General features: G+C 43.6%; 1 protein-coding gene across 1 annotated transcript in view; it reads right to left on the bottom strand.

Annotated features, from left to right (window-relative positions):
• Window positions 1–607: 607 nt before the first annotated feature.
• Window positions 608–20,827, bottom strand: part of CAMKMT (calmodulin-lysine N-methyltransferase) — a 408,960-nt gene continuing 388,740 nt past the window's right edge. The window contains exons 9-11 of the mRNA XM_050754107.1: window positions 18,832–18,895; window positions 6,569–6,700; window positions 608–1,168 (exon numbers count right to left, since the gene is read on the bottom strand). Of these exons, the coding sequence (XP_050610064.1) occupies window positions 1,091–1,168; window positions 6,569–6,700; window positions 18,832–18,895 (274 nt within the window). The 3' untranslated portion in view covers window positions 608–1,090. The remainder of the gene's footprint in view (window positions 1,169–6,568; window positions 6,701–18,831; window positions 18,896–20,827) is intronic.

The raw sequence follows: 20,827 nt of genomic DNA on the forward strand, positions 1-20,827 counted from the left end.
TTCCACAAAAGGCATTAGAGCATCTCATGGATGCACTAGGCAAGGATAAGCTTGGGTTCCCTGCAGAAAAGTCATTCTCTCTTAATCCTAGGTAGCACCTATTAAATGTTTACCATACAGTTGAATCACAGCATATAACAATATATACTTACTTTAAATAAGATAATTGTGTGATTGAGTTTTTAAAAAACTCCCCCTGGTTGCAATCTAGTTTATCAACCATTTATTCAAAATTTCTCTGGGAAGGACCTATTTTGAAAGAGGCCTGGAGAACAGCAGCAGTCAGATTTAAGCCCTGATAAAGGCTCACTTTTCATTCATAGTCAGAGCCTAAATGTGCTCTTCTTGTACCTAAACAGATAATAAGCACTCAGCACACTCCCCCTCCTTGACACAGCACACTGAGACTAATCACACATAATTGGGGAGGAGGAGCAGAGGGCTGGCCACGCTATTGTGTCCAGAGGACAAACGGTCAGTTTATGAGGCTTTGGGCTGATGTAGTCATTTCTTATACATCTATAGGGAAAAAAAACATACTGTTTAAAAGGAAAAAAAGAAGGAGAGAGAGGGATAGAGAACGGGATGGCAGATTTAATACAATTAATTGGAGGGAGATAAAAAGATATGCTTTATTTTTTTTAACCAGGAAAGAATCATGATATTTGCTGGGTTTACTGATTAAAAACTACCACCACCAAAACAGAACAAAGACCAAAAAAAAAAAAAAAAAAAAAAAAAATTTAAGGAGGGATGGGTATTATCAAAAGAAATTCTCTCTCAATTAGAGGGAAAAATAGGTCGTTCACCAGTCAAATTCAAGTCACAGATAGGCAGCTTATACATATTTAAAGACAAACAAAGGTTTAGGGCAGGAAGAGCAACAAGCAGAGTGTAAAAAGAGGCAGGGAGGGAGCTGGAGAGGGCAGCTGGGGAATAACGTGGGTGAGGACAGGTGGAGGCCATAGCCCACACGTGAAATGCTGCAAAGGGGGCAGGCAGGCGATTATACCCATTACAGATTGCTGTTTTTGTAAAAATATTCCCTGTGCACTTGATATTTTTCTTCGTCTTTGAGAAGCTTAATCTTCTATCCGTGTTTGGTTAAAAGAAGCAGAAGCGGGTAATGAAGGTTTTCTTCATATATGTCCGGGTTTTCCTTTTTCAACTGAAAACAATAATGGGAAGAAAAAAGGTAAGGGGACTCCAATTAGGGATCTTTACCAGTCATTATTCATGTTGAGTATCATGACTTTTACACCAAAATATATAGTTCTGGAAAAATAAATCACAGAAAAGCAACTCAAAGTTGTTCTCAGTGGCACTAGTGTCACAATTCTATACATTAATATGGGGATTGTTTTTGGTGGGGGTGGGTAGGGCGTTCTTTCATAAATACCCCAGCTGCATTTTGACCTCTATAAACTGTGAGGCACTTAACTGAAGGCAGAGCTGGGGCTCATTCATCGTCACCTGAGTGGTCATTTGACACAGAAGTTTCTGCTCTCTGTACCCTCTGCCTCTGACCAATGCCACACTATTCAGGCAGGTGGGCATTTCACATCACTGCCTGGAGTCTGTGGCAACATCTGGGCACAGGCAAAGGCTTGTGGGGCCCAAGACACTGCAAAGGCTCTCCAGGTGCTTCTTAGGGGTTTTAACATTAATAATAAGTCACTCAAAAATTCTTTTCTCTGAGGAGAACATATTCCAACAATTAGACTAGTGACATTCCTGTCGATACTGCGCAGGGAGGTTCTGAGGATCTTTCTGTGATTTTAAAATCCAGTCAGGTTTCTCACGTCTAAAGTACACTTTTTCTTCATTCAGCTGGAATAGTTTTAAAGTTATATTTACATTTATCCTAGCAACTAATAATTTGCTATTTATAAAGACAAAATTAATATTTTTGAAGTTGGAATTCATGAGCCAATTAACTCCTTTTTAGATTATAATAATAAAAAATATTTCTTTTAATTATACATGGAGCCAATTCCTTTATTGTTTAAATTAGTCAAACACCACCCACCCCACCCACCCTAAAGCAAAATGAATGGCCTCAACATCACACTCTCCCAGGGTGGTCCCTCTGGGGCATGTTAACTTGAATCTTTTCGAAGTGCACGTTCCTTCTGAATCATATTCCCAAACCGTGACATGGACAGACTGTCACTATTAAGGACAGGAGTCATGAGCCCACTTCCCCTTTTCCGCTGGGGAACGTAAAGCTAATTCAGCCTTTACTTTCTAATCCACTCTCCCAAGAACTGACGGGGGTACAGTCACTGAGGTGACTTCATTCTGTTTTCTTAGATGGAGTTTGTTCTGTGTACAGATGATTTGTTGTCTATTTAGAAAGATCCTTGTGGATTTTTGCTGCTACCAAAGTAGTGAGAGTGTTAAGCCTAAACACAGGTCCTCCAACCTTACTATTTAGTCTAATTTTAGAAAATGCCGAGAAAATGGCTTCACCAACTTCCCCGTCCATACCCACTGACCGGGACTTCCCAACTGTACATACCTTTGTTGCCAGTTGCCCTAGTGATAGAGGGAGCCCACTGAAGTATTTTATAGAGGGAAGAGAGGGCCAAGCTAGCTCAATTCTTTCCTCAGGGATTGGGGATAAGGGAAAGTTGATTACTCAGTGGCAGTCAGCTGACCTACTCACTCACAATGCACTAATATACAGAGACTCAAATGAGCTCTTTATAAAGTCCCTGAGGTAATATGTGGGATAAATAATTCTTCTGTAAATATGGGTTAGAAATCACTTTTAACTTGGATTCTGTGCTGACCTCTGGAGGCCAAAGCAGAGGCTTCGTTGCTGAAAGGGGCCAGGGGCCAGCCGCGTCTTGCCTGTGAGACCTTTCCACAATGGGGAAGAGCTGACAACCCTCAAAGGCAACACTATAACCCAGCCCCAGATCATTTCGGAATCAAGCAAGTCTGTTACGTGAGGGTACTTGAGCACACACAAAGCGCTTAGCCAATACTTGCTTCGATGGGGGAATGTTATGAGCTTTAAGAATAATTCCATTTACCCAGGCTGTACTTCCTTGCCCAATTAATAATTACGATTTTAACAAATATCAAAAGGCACCTTGAAAGAAAATGAACAAAAAGCAAATCATGAATAAAACAATTTTTCAATTTCATAGGTTAAAACAGGGTCTTTGAGGACTAAACTAAATTATATAGCTGCTATTAGTAGCATTATGCTTTACTTCATAATTGGATGTAACACGCTCAGCCTTACTACGGTGTGAACAGCAGCAGCAGGAGTGGAGTTCAGACTGTTTACCCTTTACAGTATCCACAATTATCAACAGCACACCACACAGATTATAAGCACCAGCCACTTGTAATGTGGCATTTTGAATAGATAAGGAGAAGTGCAATATGGCCGTGTTTTTAACACAATGTACTGACTTCACAGCCCAGCCCAAGCCTATTTTCAGAGCAATGTACAAAAATACAGAAAAACACTTCAGGGTGGTTTTGCGAAAGTTTAAAAAAAAAAAAAACCACGGCATGTAAAATTATATTTCAAAGAACATTTGCATGAATGAGAGTATTTTTACCAACTAGCATCAAGCCAGCTGTAATCTCGAAGTCACATCTCTACCTTACAAAACGATTTGCTATCTAACTATCCGAAAGGTTTTGAACCACACTATGAGGGCAATGAATTTCATTCTCAGCCCTGAGGAGACCAAAAGGCTGGGGAGGAGAGGGAAGTGTTTTATTTTTCTCCCCTTGCAAGGATGGACTGAAAAGCAATATTTTTAAAACATACTACACCTTTGGCTGCCTGGTTCCTGAGCACACTGGCTGCATGGTGTGGGCACAGTTTAACAAAAGCACTGGCAGAAAAGTGCAGAATGGCACCGTTTTGATTACAGGCTTGCTTTTTAACGGAAATAAAATTTCACAGTTAACAATGAGAGGTGAAAAGTTTAAGAGGCAAAGCTGTTCCTCCTGATCACTGACTGTTAATCAGCTTCATGGGTGGTTGCCTAAATCTGTAGATTTTTTTTTTTTTTTTACCTTGCACTACTGCCAAGTAACTAATTTTTTCCCCTGTTGTAAGAGGAGGAGTGAAAAACTCGGCTTCGAAGGCAGCTGTGTATGAGTGACGCGAGGCACTAATGCAGAGGGCAAAATTAAAATTCATGAATCTCTTCACGACCATTTGTGTAACAAGATTAAGACGGGACAGCGGAAAAGAGCGGCATTATCAGGCGTCTTACAGTCCTCCAGCTGGTTACGCTCTATTCCAACACAGTAGGGCTAAGAGGATAACACGCAGCCTGAAGGAAAACGCCGCTCCTCCATTGGGGAGCAGCGCGTCCCAGGGACGAGGGGGCTTTGGCCAGAGATGGAGAGGAAGAAAGCTGATTGCCGCTCAAGATGGAAAACTTTTAAGCCCTGGCTATTAGCACGCGGCCAACAAAAGCCGCCAGGGTGGAGGCTCCCGGCGGCCGCGTCCCGGAGCCCCGGGCGGGCGGGCAAGGCTGGAGTGGGCAGGGGTGCTGCCTTGGGCCTCCGCCTTCGCGCCCTGCTGCAGGGCATGGGGCTGGGCGAGGAGCAGCGACGCTGCCCGCTCCCTCCAGCGTGGCCCGCGGCTCACTGCTCCAGCCTCTGGGCGAGCTCCTTCTCCTGCAAAGGAGCACAACTGCACGTGCCAGCCCGGTCAGCACACAGTATCCCTGCTGTTGAAGCAGGCACAGGAGGGACCAGAGGCATTCTTTTGCTGGAAGCAGAATACCACACCAGCTGAAACAGCTCTCGTTATTAAAAATATATATATCTTGGGCGCCCGTTTATACCTTTTATCCAGGATATGCCACCTCTGCAGAATATTCTCCAAGGGTTCTACACTCTCCCCACCCCCAACAATGAAGAGAACTATTTCTTAGACCGATGTACCAATGTCAGCAAACTGTGAATTTGACTTTTCAGCAATTATGACCAGATGTATGTGCTTCGCTTAGCAGGGGTAGTGTACAACGTTGGAAATAAAAAGAGGAGGTGTGCTGGCCACCAGGCGCTAACACTCTAAAGTTCTAGACAAAGGAGAGATGGGCGTGCCTGGCATGTCCCAACACTTCTCAGATCTTTCAGGGAGGAGACAGAGGGTATCAGGCACAATGCTGGACATCTTTGCTGGTGGAGAAACCCACGCCTTTGCTCTCCTGAGCTGTCACTGGGAAACTAAAAGCATTTGTTGTTCTAGGGGGAAAGTGAATGGCACGACATTGAAGCAGCTGTCAGCTGATCCTTGTAGTTCCAGCCCGACCCTGGAGAGAAAGCCACATTATTCCTTTGGGTGGAGGAGTCCAGGGAGCCAGGAGGGACCCTTTCCCTACCAGGTAAAGCCCCGCTTTTTTTAGGGGGAGGGGTTGAAAAGGGGAAAACATCATTCTAGGCCGCTAAGATCTGAATCACATACCGTTCTGTTTTTATTTTCTGATTGTGAGCAACGGGCCTGACTCCACCAGCGAGAGGACGTGATTTAACTCTTTCAGTTCACAAAGCACCATTTTCCCCCAGAGACTAAATGGAACCTTAAAGATTCAAATAAATAAGTTCATTTCCAGAAAGTGAGAATTTCTTTCTCTTGCTTGGAAGATCAGATTAATTTTGCATATATTTTTCCAAAAGCCAACTCACTTCTACATTATATTATAGTCCTGGGCAATAAAGGATGCTGTTCACATTGTCCCAGGAGAAAATTAAGGTCAGGCCTTTATTTTTCTGCAGTTACAACTTGTGAAATCATGACAAGTTAAAGTCTCTTGCCAAGGTCAGACTAGCTCAGTGAAGGGAGATATCCGTAAGGCACAAAATTACTGAAATAATACATATTATACTAGTCACTGTGATATGTATTAGCAAACGTGAGAATCCTAAAAAGTTTTCAGTGAAATACTCGCCTCTCAGTGTCCTATATTGCTCTATACCTATAAATAATAAAAAGGCTGATAACATTGCTTTATGTAAGCAGGCTTAGAAATCACTCTCAGATAAGTGCTTTTGACCTAAATCTTGTAGCGCCTCGATCTGACATATAACCCCACAACTGTGAAATTCTGTATGAGATTTAACAGTCTCAAACTGCCAACTGACCCAGCTATAAAGCAAACAGAGATAAAGATTTATAGTCTAACATGATACAATTAGACATTCACCTTCTATTTATTTCAGTGCAGCTAAGCATTTAACCTACTTAAAAGCTGAAGGTTTTTCATTAAAATATAAATGCATGTTTATCATTCATTCTATGTCACCTCCCCTTGCATCCTACAAATTAGTCTATTATGAATGAAAAGATTAGTTTGTTTCAGAGAAAGGAGTAAACAGGAACGGTTTCTGTAAAATCCTTCTAGACATGCAAAGATAAAAGATGGCTTTACCACACAAAATAATCAGATACAAATAGCTGTTCAGAAGCAACACACCTAAGGAGTACTTTAATCAAATATTTAGGTTACCTGCCAAAAAGACCATGATCTCTTCAAAATGCAATGCGGATTAAAGTGTTATCTAACACAAGCAGAAAACTAACCTTGGAGTGGAAGTTTGAAATGTGTTCATCATAATTTTCATGTCTTTGGATAGAGAAACCAGCTTTTTCAGCTAGATTGCAAAACTGGTTTAAAGTATTCCCTCGGCGTGGGGCAAATACCATTGCTTTCCCCTAGAACAGTAAAAAGGAAATTCACACATTTTAAAACTGGAAGGTAACCAAACATAACAGACATTGGTCAAAGCATTTAATGTACTGCCGTCAAGTAGAAAAACTCGATTGTTCTTGAGATGTCTACGCAGGATGGGCATTCACAATGAGAAAAATTTCCAGGAGAGATATATATCAAATAAGAAAAAAAAAATAGATTTCACATCCAAATGGCCAGTTTCTGTGTTTTATCTTTTTCAAATAATGCTTTTAAAAAACAAAATGTGGTTGAAAGCTGGTGTTCCGAACAATATGCATTGTCTCAGGTCCAATGGGTCAAGCCAAGTCAAGGGTTAAGCCATTGACTAGATTTTAGAATAACTGGTTCAGGGCAATGCCACTCACCTTGTGACTCCTTAGCACATGCCAACACTTCCCCAACACAGTCCCGGGGCATGTGACAACAGATGCTTACATCTGCTAGTTTATTGTGCCCTGAAAATTCAGTACCAAGAAATCCTTCATAAAGACAAGTAACCATAATTTCTCTTGGAGAGTTTTCACATTTCAGTCCTGCCCCTAGCCTTTTCTGTGACCATGCTGTCAGAGATAGGCTCCAGGATCTTGGTTTCCAACTTTATTGAATCCTTCATAATGGTCATCACTATAGCAAAGCAGTTCCCCATAGTATTCACATGATTGCTTTTCAAAGAAAGTGGTATAATGAGGGTAAACAGGCTTTTCTAAATAATCCACACAATCTTATGTGATTGTTGCAGTGGGGAGAATGGGAGGACCTGAATAAAGTATGTACTGGATTTCAGAAGACCATCTGACATGAAACTTCACAATGACCATTTGCTAACTATTGGACACACGTGGATTTTTCCTCCCTCTCAGATGTGTACAGAATGGCCAAACTTCAGAATATTCTTTCTTTTTCTTTTTTTGTAAATAAAGATGGCTATATGCTTCTGTTACTCTCAAGGTTACACTTCACCTCTGTGAAATGCCTCTTTAGGTTTTGAGGGAATCATGAAAATATATCTGAGTTTCTTATGAAAGGTGGTTTATCATTCACACCAGCCAGCCATTTCTTGAGCACCTGGTAGTCAGACACTGGGCATTCATATAAATATCCTCTTCTTTAGTCTTTAAGCCACCCTATGTTGTAGGTATAGTGTAGTCAGACACTGGGCTAGGCATTCATATAAACATCATCTCGTTTAGACTTTTTTTTTGGAGACAGAGTCCCACTCTGTCACCCAGGCTGGAGTGCAGTGGCGTGATCTTGGCTCACTGGAACCTCTGCCTCCTGGGTTCAAGTGATTCTCTTGCCTCAGCCTCCTGAGTAGCTGGAATTACAGGCACAGTCCACCACGCCTGGCTAATTTTTTTTTTTTTTTTTTTGTATTTTTAGTAGAGATGGGGTTTCGCCATGTTGGCCAGGCTGGTGTCGAACTCCTGACCTCAGGTGGTCTGCCCACCTCGGCCTCCCAAAGTGCTGGGATTACAGGTGTGAGCCACCACACCCAACCCTCCTTTAGTCTTTGAACCACCCTGTGTTGTAGGTATTATCAACTCTGTCAGTGAATGATCAGAAGCCCCAGCACCAATGCTCTCTCCACTAATTACATGTCTCCTTATTAGTAACAGTGATGACAATGATAATGATAGCTACCACTGTGCTAGGTGCTTCACAAGTCCTCCCTTTAATCCCCTCAACGATCTTCTCAACAACCCTGTACAGTAGACATTGCATTTTACAGATGACTTAACATGCAGTGAAGGGTTTGAAGAATATAAGGAGGAACTGTGGCAGAAAGGACTTTGGATTTAAGGGGAGTCTCCACCATTAAACAGCTGTGTCACCTCAGGACAATCTGAAAATCATCATAGAACTTTTGAGTTAGAGGGAACCTTGGAGATAATGTAGTCCAATCTCTCCATTTTGTAGATAAGAACCTTAACCCATCCTCACTGATCCACTGAGTTATCTCATCCATCAAATGGGAAGAACAAAGCCTGCCCTGCCATTTCCCCCCCAACAAATTGTGAGGATCAAATGCAGAATGTGAAAATAATCAGAAAGATTATACTGATGTAAGATTAGAAAGCTCTACACCACCTAACAGTGCTCTAAAAATTCTATCAATCCTCTCTCCCTCTCCCCTTCGCCCTCACTTACCTGTAAGAAAATATGCGGCTACACTGTCCTGGGCATCAAGTGTGTTTTTATACTGTGTTTACATCGGCCTGTACACACGCAGGCACATAATTATAGCAGCACCAATCATGCCACTACACTTAAGGTTCTGTCAGCTTTTTCAATATTAATTGCTATTTTCAGGCAGTTTTCAAACTTAGCAGCAAAAATTCATTTTTATGTGAAACTAGATATAATACACGGTCTCAGCAGGACAGCAGAAGTCTCCATTAGAAAAAAAAAACGACAACAACAGGGAATGCTGGTAGGTCATTTTAGTCATTTCTTTTTTTTTTTTTTTTTTTTTTTGAGAGGGAGTCTCGCGCTGTCGCCCGGGCTGGAGTGTAGTGGCCGGATCTCAGCTCACTGCAAGCTCCGCCTCCCGGGTTTACGCCATTCTCCTGCCTCAGCCTCCCGAGTAGCTGGGACTACAGGCGCCCGCCACCTCGCCCGGCTATTTTTTTTTTTTTTTGTATTTTTTAGTAGAGACGGGGTTTCACTGCGTTAGCCAGGATGGTCTCGATCTCCTGACCTCGTGATCCGCCCGTCTCGGCCTCCCAAAGTGCTGGGATTACAGGCTTGAGCCACCGCGCCCGGCCCATTTTAGTCATTTCTAAGAGCTGGTTGCCATTCTGGATTTTTGAATAATGGAAGCTGTTTTATTTAAAAGTCACCTGCAAAAAATTGTCTCACAGTAACACCTGAAGAGTCGGTTTTTAACAGCTATTGTCTAAGCTGCATATCATCATGTTCACAAGGCTACAGGGTTCTAGGTTGGACTGATCCTTGCATTGACAAAGCAATGCATCTCCACATGCCTTGGTTGGGGTGAGCTGTAAGGGACAGCAGCTAAGCATGTGACAGCACTCTCTGCCTAAACATCCCTTTCTTCCTTCAGCTCTCAGTTTGCCTGTCCTTCCCTAACCACCCTGTCCAGAACGCAGCCCCTGTCCCATCACTCTCCAGTCCCTCGCTGGGCTTCATTTTTGTTCTTAGCACTTATCACCAGGGACACACACTGTATCCTTGTTTGTTATTGCCCTGTCTTCTCTGGCTGGAATGCATACTCCATGACAACAGGATCTTCTAATGTTTTATTCACTACATTTTCTCAGTGCCTAGCACATAGTAAGCACTCGAGTCAATATTTGATGAGACACTGAACTAAATCCAGAAGTTGAGTAATCTAAAAAATTTGAGATTTTGGGAATTCAAAAGCCATGTTCTATTGCTTATTCATTTGAAAAGATTTTCCCAAGAAGCTTTTACAGAGTCAGCTGCTATGATGGGGTTTTAGAGAGCAGCGTTCTGTGCACAACACTGTACCCACGAGAAAGAGAAAGACTGGGCAGTAGTTTTAATCTCTAACTACTCGGGAGTTTGTTTTCTTTTTCAGTTCATTGAATACAGACACCTTTAAGATGTGGACTAATAGTTAGGATGGAAAATAGCCCATCATCCATTCATTCACTGAGCCGTGCCAGCATCTCCCCCTCCCCATAATGAATGGTTTTAGAAGACCCCAGTATCCCCAGGGGAGAGAACACGTCACAGGTGGAACAGTACAATCAGAGGAATATGCTTTACAATTTCAGCTGCACAAATCAAAACAAGAAAAGGAATATGGATTTCAAATTAGCTCATCACTTTAGAAAAATTATTTTCAATTTGCCAAAGCACAACTTTCTAAGCATTCCATTGCAGAATTATTTTAAACTCAGAATGAATACTCAATTGAATGTAACACTTTGACTGATGAGCAGAAATTTCAGAGAATTCATTTATTTCTGGAGAGAAGAGGAAGAAGTTCCACTAAACAACAGTGATACTGTTTACCTTGTGAGCTCAGTTGTTGTTATTTTGCTAGACTAATCTATACTTATATATTAAAGGGATTGTACTTCTGGAAAAAAATTGGTATGCTGCAGATTTATTTTAAAAGGAATATGCTGTGCCAACAAAATGCATTAGGGGAGGGAGACCAAGGCAGAGGAAGCACTATTCTCACATTTAGTTTATTCCTTTTTCATTTCCAGGCAACCAAACTAATAATACCAATTCCATGTTTAAGCGTATGCTTAGTTTCTATTTCTTTGTTGTCGTTTATAAAGACGAGGTCTTGTTATGCTGCCCAAGGCTGCTCTTGAACTCTTGGTCTCAAGTGATCCTCCCACCTTGGTCTCCCAAAGTGTTGGGATTACAGATGTGAGCCACTGTGTCCAGCCTATTTTCTATTTCTTTACCTAGTTTCTGAAATTCTGCCTTCACTTGCTTCCTCTCCTGGCATCTCTCTCAGTCTCTCTCAGTCTCCTTTTGTAGCTTCTCTTCTCTGACCTGTCTTTTAATTGTCAGTGGTCCTCAGGGCTCTGCCTACTTTTTCATCATGTTCCATCTAATTCTAGGCAATTGTACTGATGTCCATGGCTTCAGCTATCACCTATACACCAATAACTCCTAAGTCTGTAACTATAGCTTTCACCACTGCCCAGGGCTCACACCTACATTTTCAAGTGCCTACTACATCTCTGCATGTGGGTATTCTGAAAATACCTTTAATCCATTTTGTCCAAAATAAAACTCAATATTCTTGACTGCTAACCCCTGCCCTTCCCAGGGCAGTACCCATCAAATGCAGCACACACATACACATACACTCAGATACGCAAGCTGAGTACCTCTTAGGTACCAAGCACTTCCGTATCTGTCACTTTCGAAATAAAGCTGGAAGCTTGGGAACCACAGCATTGCCCTTCGAGACCTCTCAGTGCCACATCCCCCTACTTGCATCACTGTCACTTGCTTCATTTGCTGCAGGTGGTTCTCAAACTGTGTTCTGCATTGCTTCAGGGGTGGCCTGGAGGGATGAGGAAGACCAAGACAGAGGAAGTACCAGTCTCACATTTAGTTTAAAGCTGTATCATTTTTACCTGTTTTGTAATTGGGGTGCTGGCTAAAAAGTTTTGACCAAAGCATTCTGCCATTTAAACAGGGTTTGAAAACCTTGACTTAGGTCCCACCTTCTTGGGACGGCAGGCAAAGCCCCGCGTGACCTACCCCATGCCTTTATCGCAGCCTCATCTCCTGCCACTCCCTCATACACATCTTGGGCTCTAGTCAGGCCAACCTCATCACAGCCCCCATCTGTTCCTTTATGTATCCTGTGTGTTCAAACATGCACATGCTCCCCTGGGATGGAGTGCCTCTCTCACCTCCAGTTCTCTGTCTGCCTGGTTAGTCTTCCTCATCCCTCAGCACCCAGGTTAGACTCCCTGCCCTTGTGATGCCTTTGCTGACTTCTCTGGCCTCCATACTGTGCCTCCTCCCCAGTGAGCCGCCTCCACTCCCTGCCCCCAAGGGTTGCCCACACCTCTGCTGTGCCAATCACACACCACCAGGTGATCGTCCCTTGCTTGTCTCTAGACTGTGAGCCCCTCCAGGGCAGGGTTAGGTCATATCTCAGTCTATCCCGGGGGCCTGGCACAGTGACTGGCATCTGAGAGGCACTCAATAAATGTTTGCTGAATGGAACTCTCAGGGAATATCCATTCGATGTCCTCTTCTCCATTTTCAGGTCTTCACTAACTCCTAAATGGATGATTCCAAGTGGATATTGATCCACACTGGACCTCTGAGGAGCTTCATTGCTTTCAAGCTCTCCCTTACTCCAATCTACCCTTTATGCTATGGGCAGAGTGATCTTTCTAGAAGGTACACCTGACCACACCACTGCTCAAAAACTTTCAATGGCTCTCCATTGCCATACAGTAGAGGCTGGTCTCTTCATCACAGTATTCTTGGCCATTCATAACTTTTTTTTTTTTTTTTTTTTTTTTTTTTTGAGATGGAGTCTCGTTCTGTCACCCAGGCTGGAGTGCAGTGGTGCGATCTCCGCTCACTGCAAGCTCTGCCTTCTGGGTTCACGCCGTTCTCCTGTCTCAGCCTCCCGAGTAGCTGGGACTACAGGCGCCTGCCACCACACCTGGCTAGTTTTTTTGTATTTTTTAGTAGAGACGGGGTTTCATCGTGTTAACCAGCATGGTCTCGATGGCCATTCATAACTCTTTAACTTCATCTTCCTGCCCTTCCCCAACCCTAACCGCAAAACCACAGACACTCTTACACTCCAGCCAGAGCAAACTTCCTGTTGATCCCAAAACACATCATGATTTTTCTTACTCCACAGACTCAAAGTGCCCTTCTTACTATTTAAGACCAAAGTCAGACACCACTGCCTCTAGGGAAACCTTCCTCAGGCAGTCGATCTTGGTGCTTTCTCCTGGTGCCTCTTTCCTGGCACCCACCATATTGTATCGTAATTCCTGGGAGCTCAGTGCTTCAGTAGAATGAGTATCTCTCATTCTATTGAAGGCGTAAATTTGAAAGATTCACAAAACAAATAAAAATAGCACCGGGCTGTATTTTACGGTGTCTGCTATAGTTCTATCTGTGTTTTTGTTACATCTCCACAACCAGACTGCAACATCTTTGGGGGCAGAGATTCTACCTCATGTCTTGGTATTCTCTGCTAAGCACACAGTACTGTATATGCTGAACAGCATCTGGGTAGATATTAGAAAAGGACTTATCAGGGCTGGGCCCCTGCACTGAGGGTCTTAAAACCATCTGAGGACTCTCTATAAACTACAACCCTTGTGTCAAGGGCAATCCTACAACCGTAGGAGCTAACTTCTCACCAAGAACTGATGAGGAGTTGCTGGGTCTCTGACTCAGTAAGCAGATAAGAACCCAAGTGTCTCAGCATCATTTCAGTTCACAGTACTGATCCCATATATACAAGGCAACTTCCTTGAAACAAGCAAACAAAGTGGTTTGTACGGAGGTGGGCAGAGATGTTAGATTTTTTTAAAAAAAAGATGAGAAAGTCTCTCAGCAAAAAGAACTTGGCTGGGCATAGTGGCTTATGCCTGTCATCCCAGCACTTTGGGAGGCCAAGGAGGATTGCTTGAGCCCAGGAGTTCAAGACCAGCCTGGGCAACATGATGAAAGCCCATCTCTAAAACAATACAAAAATTAGCCAGACATGGTGGTGCATGCCTGTAGTCCTAGCTATTTGAGAGGCTGAGGCAGGAGGATCACCTGAGTCTGGGAGTTCATGGCTGCAGTAAGCGGTGATGGTGCCACTGTACTCCAGCCTGGGTGACCGAGTGAGACCCTGTCCCCCAACAAAAAATTGCTTTTCTAATATGAGAGTTTATGATTTACATTGATAGCACACCTTGGATATAGGCAGGACTCTGGGAATCTGGTGGTCGGTTAGGGCCAATTTCTGAAGAAGGTTAAGTGAATTCTACAGTGATATTTCTGAATTCTTGACAGTTGGTTAGCAGTGGTAACAAGCTGGATTACTGTCAATATTCTGTCCTTTGGCTCTGAGTAAACTCACCCTGTCTGGTTGGCTTGGCTCCCCTCCCTGTACCCAAAGCCATTTCAGAGGAATATTAGTAGATACCATTTGTTGGTTGTCATTTCTGGACGAAAGTTCAACTTGCAGGCTGCTGTGCCTGTATTTTAAATTACATTTGGGTCCTCTGATACTGGACACTGCTGTTGTCATGGACTTTTAAGGAATACAATGACAGTGAGTCACCCTATCAATCATCAGTAACAAGGAGCCACTCACTAGAGGGAAAATGAGGGAGTTCACCCGTGCTCTCATAGAGTTCTATCAGCTCTGAAATCCTACATTCTCCTCACAGAGAGAAGGTATACATGGGCCGTGGGGGGGGGGGGGGGGTTGGGGATTGCTTCTTGGAATGGATAAAATGTGCTGATTTCATTCCTTTTTCACACCTATTCTATTGTTTTCATCTATTAAGTTTGCTGGAGAGTCCCTTGTAGTGTTATGACAGGAGTTAACTATCTTTACAGTTTATTTAGACCAGCAGGTTGAGGAAAGCCTGCATTTCAGGTGGTAACAAACATTCCCTGCTAAAATTTGGGGCCTCCTGTAAAGACTTTTCAGGCACAGGTGGCTGTTTGGTTGAGGATCTAAGCTCAGCCTGGGATGTGACATCACCCCTGGGCCAAGCGAGGAGCCCACCCAGGTGGCTAAGCTCTCTCTGGGGACCTCTTTTCATTCAGAGCTCCAGTATAGAAAATGAAAGGCAGGGATACTCCCCCTCTCCATCTACTTTCTTTGCTTCTGGACCCTCTGACCCCAGACAACTGATTTGCTCAAGGTAGAAATCAACCGTACTCCCCTAAATGGCAGAATTCATTTGTTCCCACAGCTTGACACTTGAACCTTCATTTTGCAGTTACTTCTGTCTTACCAATGTAGAGTACTCTCCCCCACTCGGTGGGGACTCTCTGTAGTAAAGTGTCATCTTCGTCCAGGTAGACAATCCTCCCAGAACCAGTACAGGGCCTGCTACAGGTGTTCAGGATATATGTGCAGGGGAGATGCCGTGTGCCAATTATGTGCAGAAAGTTTCAAAGTCCAAGTCAAGAGAATCATGTCTTCCCCTCCCACCAGCATTTCTCCAGGAAAATGCTTGGAAGAAGGCCCCCATAAGGCCGGGCATGGTGGCTTATGCCTGTAATTCCAGCACTTTGGGAGGCCAAGGCGGGCAGATCACGAGGTCGGGAGTTCAAGACCAGCCTGATCAACATGGTGAAACCGTCTCTACCAAAAATATAAAAATTAGCTAGGCGTGGTGGTGCATGTATGTAATCACAGCTACTCAGGAGGCTGAGGCAGGAGAATTGCTTGAACCCGGGAGGTGGAGGTTGCAATGAGCCGAGACTGCACCACTACACTCCAACCTGGGCAACAGAGCGAGACTCCATCTAAACAAACAAACAAACAAAGGCCCCCATAGTCTGTATCTCCCAAAGTAACCAGAGCTAACCTCGAATAGATACTCAGAGCCAATCATGTGCATTACAGTGCATTGGCTTTTTCACTCCCCATTTTACAGATGAGAAACTGAGACTTCCAGACATTAATTCAGTCAATGGCAGAGACCAGATTTGGGCCTAAGCTTTCTGCCTCCACGGCCCATGTATACCTTCTCTCTGCGAGGAGAATGTAGGATTTCAGAGCTGATAGAACTCTATGAGAGCACGGGTGAACTCCCTCATTTTCCCTCTTTGGGGAGAATGGAGCAAGAGGTGATTCCAGGGCCTGTTAGGGCCACACTGGGCTTGGAACTCAGGTGTCCCATCAGCCAAGCCAGCATCCCCCTGGATAAACATCTCATGTGGATTAACCTTGATAAGTTCTACAGCAATAAAAGAGAAGCAGCTCCCCTTAAGGAGCACCTCCTGTAAGCCAGGCACAGACCAAGGATTTACATATGTAAATATTTCACACCAGCCCACAAGGTGGGCATTAGTCTTGCCTCTTGACAGGTGAGGAAACTCAGGCTCAGAGAGGCAAGGTAGTTAATGTAGACTTGGGGTTTGTATGCAGATTTTTCCGACTCTTTCCACCCGCTACACTAGACCTTCAGAAACCGGGGCCACGCTATGAACTTGAAGCATTTGCTGGAAGTGCAGTGTTTGCATTTGCTGGAAGTGCATGGAGAACTTGCTGTATCTTGCACTGAATCATCAAGAATTCAGGGTCCACTATGTAGCCCCCCATGTTGTTTCTCTGTGGGCTTCTTGTGACACCTTCAGCCTCTGGGCCACAAAACCATGGAAGAGTTGTCTGGGCTCAAAAGAACACTAAAACCAGCTCTAATTGTAATGGAATAAAACCTTGACCATTTTCTTAGTCTTGGACTGTATACTCAGCAGCGGGAGGTCCTCCAGAAGCCAAACAGCCAGCCCTGAAAGCTAAGAAGAAAAGTCCAGTTGTCCTCTGGTTACTCCCATGCTCCTAGCCTCCTAGCCCATCAGCACAGGATGTGGGACTGGGCTCTTCACTGGCAAGCCCACATGATCCTTCTGTGGTCCATCTGGGTGGAGGCTCAGGGAGGACAAGTGCTCACCTCCCCAGACCTCTTGATGGGGATGAGGTTCCTGGGTGGTAATTTTGGTAAGTCCATGTGCCATCCACAACTGGGATTCCCCTCTGGTGGTGGGCTCCTTACATTTTAGGCTAGAATACCTGGCAGCCTTGGGTATCAGCCATTCCAAGAGGGGCCTAAGTGAGGCCCCCCCACTGCCATTCTAATGGTACAGGTTAGTGTGAACCCCTCTGACTTGGCCTCATTGTTCCTCACATAGCAGGAATAAGTGCCACCTCACCTAGGGCCCTGCCCCAACCTTCTCTAGGATAAGGGTGAGTATCAGCTGTCCGTAGGAGGGCTGCTGTCCTTGCTCAGAGGGGGCTGCCGCGTGTGGCCACACTTCAGACAGAGGGAGCGTGTTCAGGGTTTATTAGAGGGTACAGAAGAGCTGCTGGATTCCAGTCCAATCTGCGTTTAGATCTATTCATAGCTTAGGCACTTTTCTATTGTAAATCATGCAAATGATTTACAGTGGATCCTAGGTAAATCATGCAAATCTGCTGCAAAATGGAGTATTTGCCACAAATGGGCTTTGAAGGGGTATTGGTGATGAGTGAAGTACTGTTTGTGCAGTGTGAGATCCGGAGTCCTTGAAAGCATTATATTTATGTATGATACATTTTCATAGAGGCTTTCATATTCAAGAACCTTGAGCCATCCCTGAAAATCCTGGTCTTGCAAATGCCCACAAGAATCACCCAAGGCCAACAGGGGTCGGGGGGATGCAGACACCCAAAATTCCTTCTTTGGTCATCAACTTGGGTGGCCATGCAGTGGCCATCAATAGCTTGGAACATGCCCCTTCCTTGCCTCAAGATCTGCTGCCCAGTTCACAGGGGGAACTGAGGAAGCCAATTGAATTGGACTGACTATCACTTAGGAAGCTATGGCTACTCCTCCAAGGGACCTATTTTAAGTTTCTGAGCTACATAGAGATAGAAAAATAAAAAGCAACAGTGTACGGCAAAGGATGATTATCAGATTGCTCTGGGAACAACTGAAGGTTATGATAAAGATATAAAAGAAAGGTTGAAAGGTATTGGTCTGTAAGTCTCACTGAGTCAGAAGACTAGAGCGGACCTTTAAAAAAAAATACTTCAGAAACACACACACACTTCAGCGTTCTCAGATAAATATGCGTTCCTATCTTCGACTATATTAATATTGTTAACCTATTTTAAATTCCTATGGCACAGCAAGAGTCTTACATAGTTAGAAGGTTTTTTTTTTTTTTTTAATGCATGAGCTTTAAACTCGTTTTCTTACTTTAAATAGATGTATATTAACTCTCCGTTTAGGCTGCAGGACCTCCCAGCTTAGTTTAACAGTCCAACAAAATAAGAGTGGATACAAACTCTGTAATTTACTCACAGGCATAAATGGATATATAAATGTAAAAATGTGCACAATCTTTTATGCCATGCTTGGTTTCATTGTGACCTAATGTTTATAATATGTAAATAATGGCTTCCTTTTAAAGCAAAGAACTATTAATATACAGATTCATCTGAAGTCCTTTTCTTTAATATAAACAGAAATAAAAAGAAAAAAGTATTCTTTTGCAATAAATAAATAACCAACGAGAAAGGTTGCCATTGAAGGAATTAAAAATGACAGAAGTCAACAGAAAACTTTCAATATCATACTTCAACTTTAATATGAAGATATTGTTATCAAAGGAAAAGACTCAAGGAATTCTTTGATAAAAATAATCTCACACTATCTTTGAAGCGGTTGCATTTATTTTACTACCCACTGTGTTTCTTATCAGAAGGCCAAGGGTACGAAGTTTCCTAGTTATGATTAGGAAAGAATCTAATAGATCAGAAGACCCAATTGAAGTTGGACATAATAAGTATTAAAGTATTACATGACATTAATCCTGCCATTCCATTACTCTCTCCATCTTTGTACACAGACTAATTATTCTGTAGCCAGTGTTCAGGAGAAAATAGAAACATACTTACCCTGGGCTGGAGTAATCTCTTTATTGCATCAACAAGGCTGGCTCTGTACTGGTCCAGAAACAGGCTGACATTGAGAAGAGAGCAGAATCCAGATTAAACTGGGTTTTCAAGTCTAATGATACTAATGGAGATAAGTACAAGGCTAATTACACATGTTTACCCAACGCTAAAAAAGAGAAATTGTTTCCTACCATTCAAGGGTCTCACTGGAGGGGGTGGGAGGGGAGAAGATATTGTGGTCAGTGTTATCCAACTAAAGCCAAGTTGTCAACATGCAATGGGCCAGGATTCACACGTGATTGGGCCATGTGTTAATGTTACAGGGACAATTTCCAAACTGCTGTTGGGGATAGCCATCTGGTTGAGATGAAGCACTCTGGCCACTTCCTGTCATTAGAGCCTAGTCTCCCTTAGACCTGGGCCCTCTGCCCACCAAGGGTGCTGTGTGGCTGCCCTCAGACAACAAACTACCAGCCCTATGACACCCAAACCATGAAATATATCTCAGGAGGTAACAGAGTTTAGTGATTAGAAACAGCACTGAGGTTAGGCTCAACCTCTGACTTAGGAGTGAACAGCTACAAAAACAAAGAATAAACTCAGACAATATATCACAGAGACCATGGCAAGTCTGGATTTTCCTCTCTGGGCCTCCACATTGATTTTTTGTTTTTTTCTTTTCTTTCTTTCTTTTTTCTTTTTCTTTGAGACAGGATTTTGCACTGTCATCCAGTTACTGCAGCCTCGAATGCCAGGGCTCAAGCAATCCTCCCACCCCAGCCTCCCAAGTAGCTGGGACTACAGGTGTGCACCACCGTGCCCAGCTAGTTCTTTTTTTTTTTTGGTAGAGACAGGGTCTCACTCTGTTGCCAGGGCTGGTCTTGAACTACTGGGCTCAAGCAGTCTTCCTGCCTCAACCTCCCAAAGTGTGCGCAGTACAGGCACGTGCCACTGTACCCAACCCAGGTTAATGTTTTTATAGTTCACTTTGATTTTTCATTTTCCATCCCTGATCTTTAGAGAATTTCTGTTCATGCAGATCTGCCTGTCACCCCTTTGCTTGGGTCAGTCTGACTTTGTCTTCACCGGTTATTATCTTGGAAGCTTGGGACACATTTTCCTTATCTGAAATTGCATGTCCCAGACCTTTGAGTTTGGGTTGCTTGGCAGTAGGTGGCAAGTTACTTAACTTGGCCATACCTGATGCTATGGTCTGAATGTTTCCCCCAAATTCATGTGCTGGAAACTTAATCCCCAACGCAACAGTATTGAGAGGTGGGGAGTTTGGCTCCTTTTTCCCCTTCTGCCTTCTGCCATGTGAGGACACTCGTTCCTCTTCTCCAGAGGATGCAGCATTCTGGGTGCCATCTTGGCAGAAGAGACCAGATGCTCACCAGACTCCAAACCTGCCAGTGCCTTGATCTTGGATTTACCAGCCTTCAGAACTGTGAGAAGTACATTTCTGTTCTTTATCAATTACCCAATCTGTGGTATTCTGTTATAGCAGCAGAAAATGGACGAAGACAGCTGGATGTTTATTAAAACCAAGGAAAGGATTCTGTGGGTGGGGTTGGGGTGGGGACAGGTGTAAGCATTTAGTGCCGAAGGCACGCAGAACAGAGCCGGCTGTCAAACACCAGGGGAGTTGTCCAGCCTCTGTAGAAGGGCTTCCGGGCATTGCTAGAGCACTCTGTCAAGAGAAAGCAAAGCTGCTAGAGGCTGCCGATGATAGCTATTGATAGGGACTTTTTTTCTGAACCCCATGTTGGGATACATGATCTGATATTATGTGGGTGCAAAAGTAATTGCAGTTTTTGCCATACCTTTAATGGCAAAAACCGCAATTACTTTTGCACCAACATAGTAACTATGAACTGAGGTCATAATAACCGAGCTTAGAAAGTACAGCTGAATCTTTGAAATCTGAACAGTACTGGAATATCCAGGATGCCGAAACCATGGGGCCCGAATTGTATATACAACACCGAAAAGCAGT

This window comes from Macaca thibetana, chromosome 13 (genome assembly GCF_024542745.1).
Source record: "Macaca thibetana thibetana isolate TM-01 chromosome 13, ASM2454274v1, whole genome shotgun sequence".
Taxonomy (NCBI): domain Eukaryota; kingdom Metazoa; phylum Chordata; class Mammalia; order Primates; family Cercopithecidae; genus Macaca; species Macaca thibetana.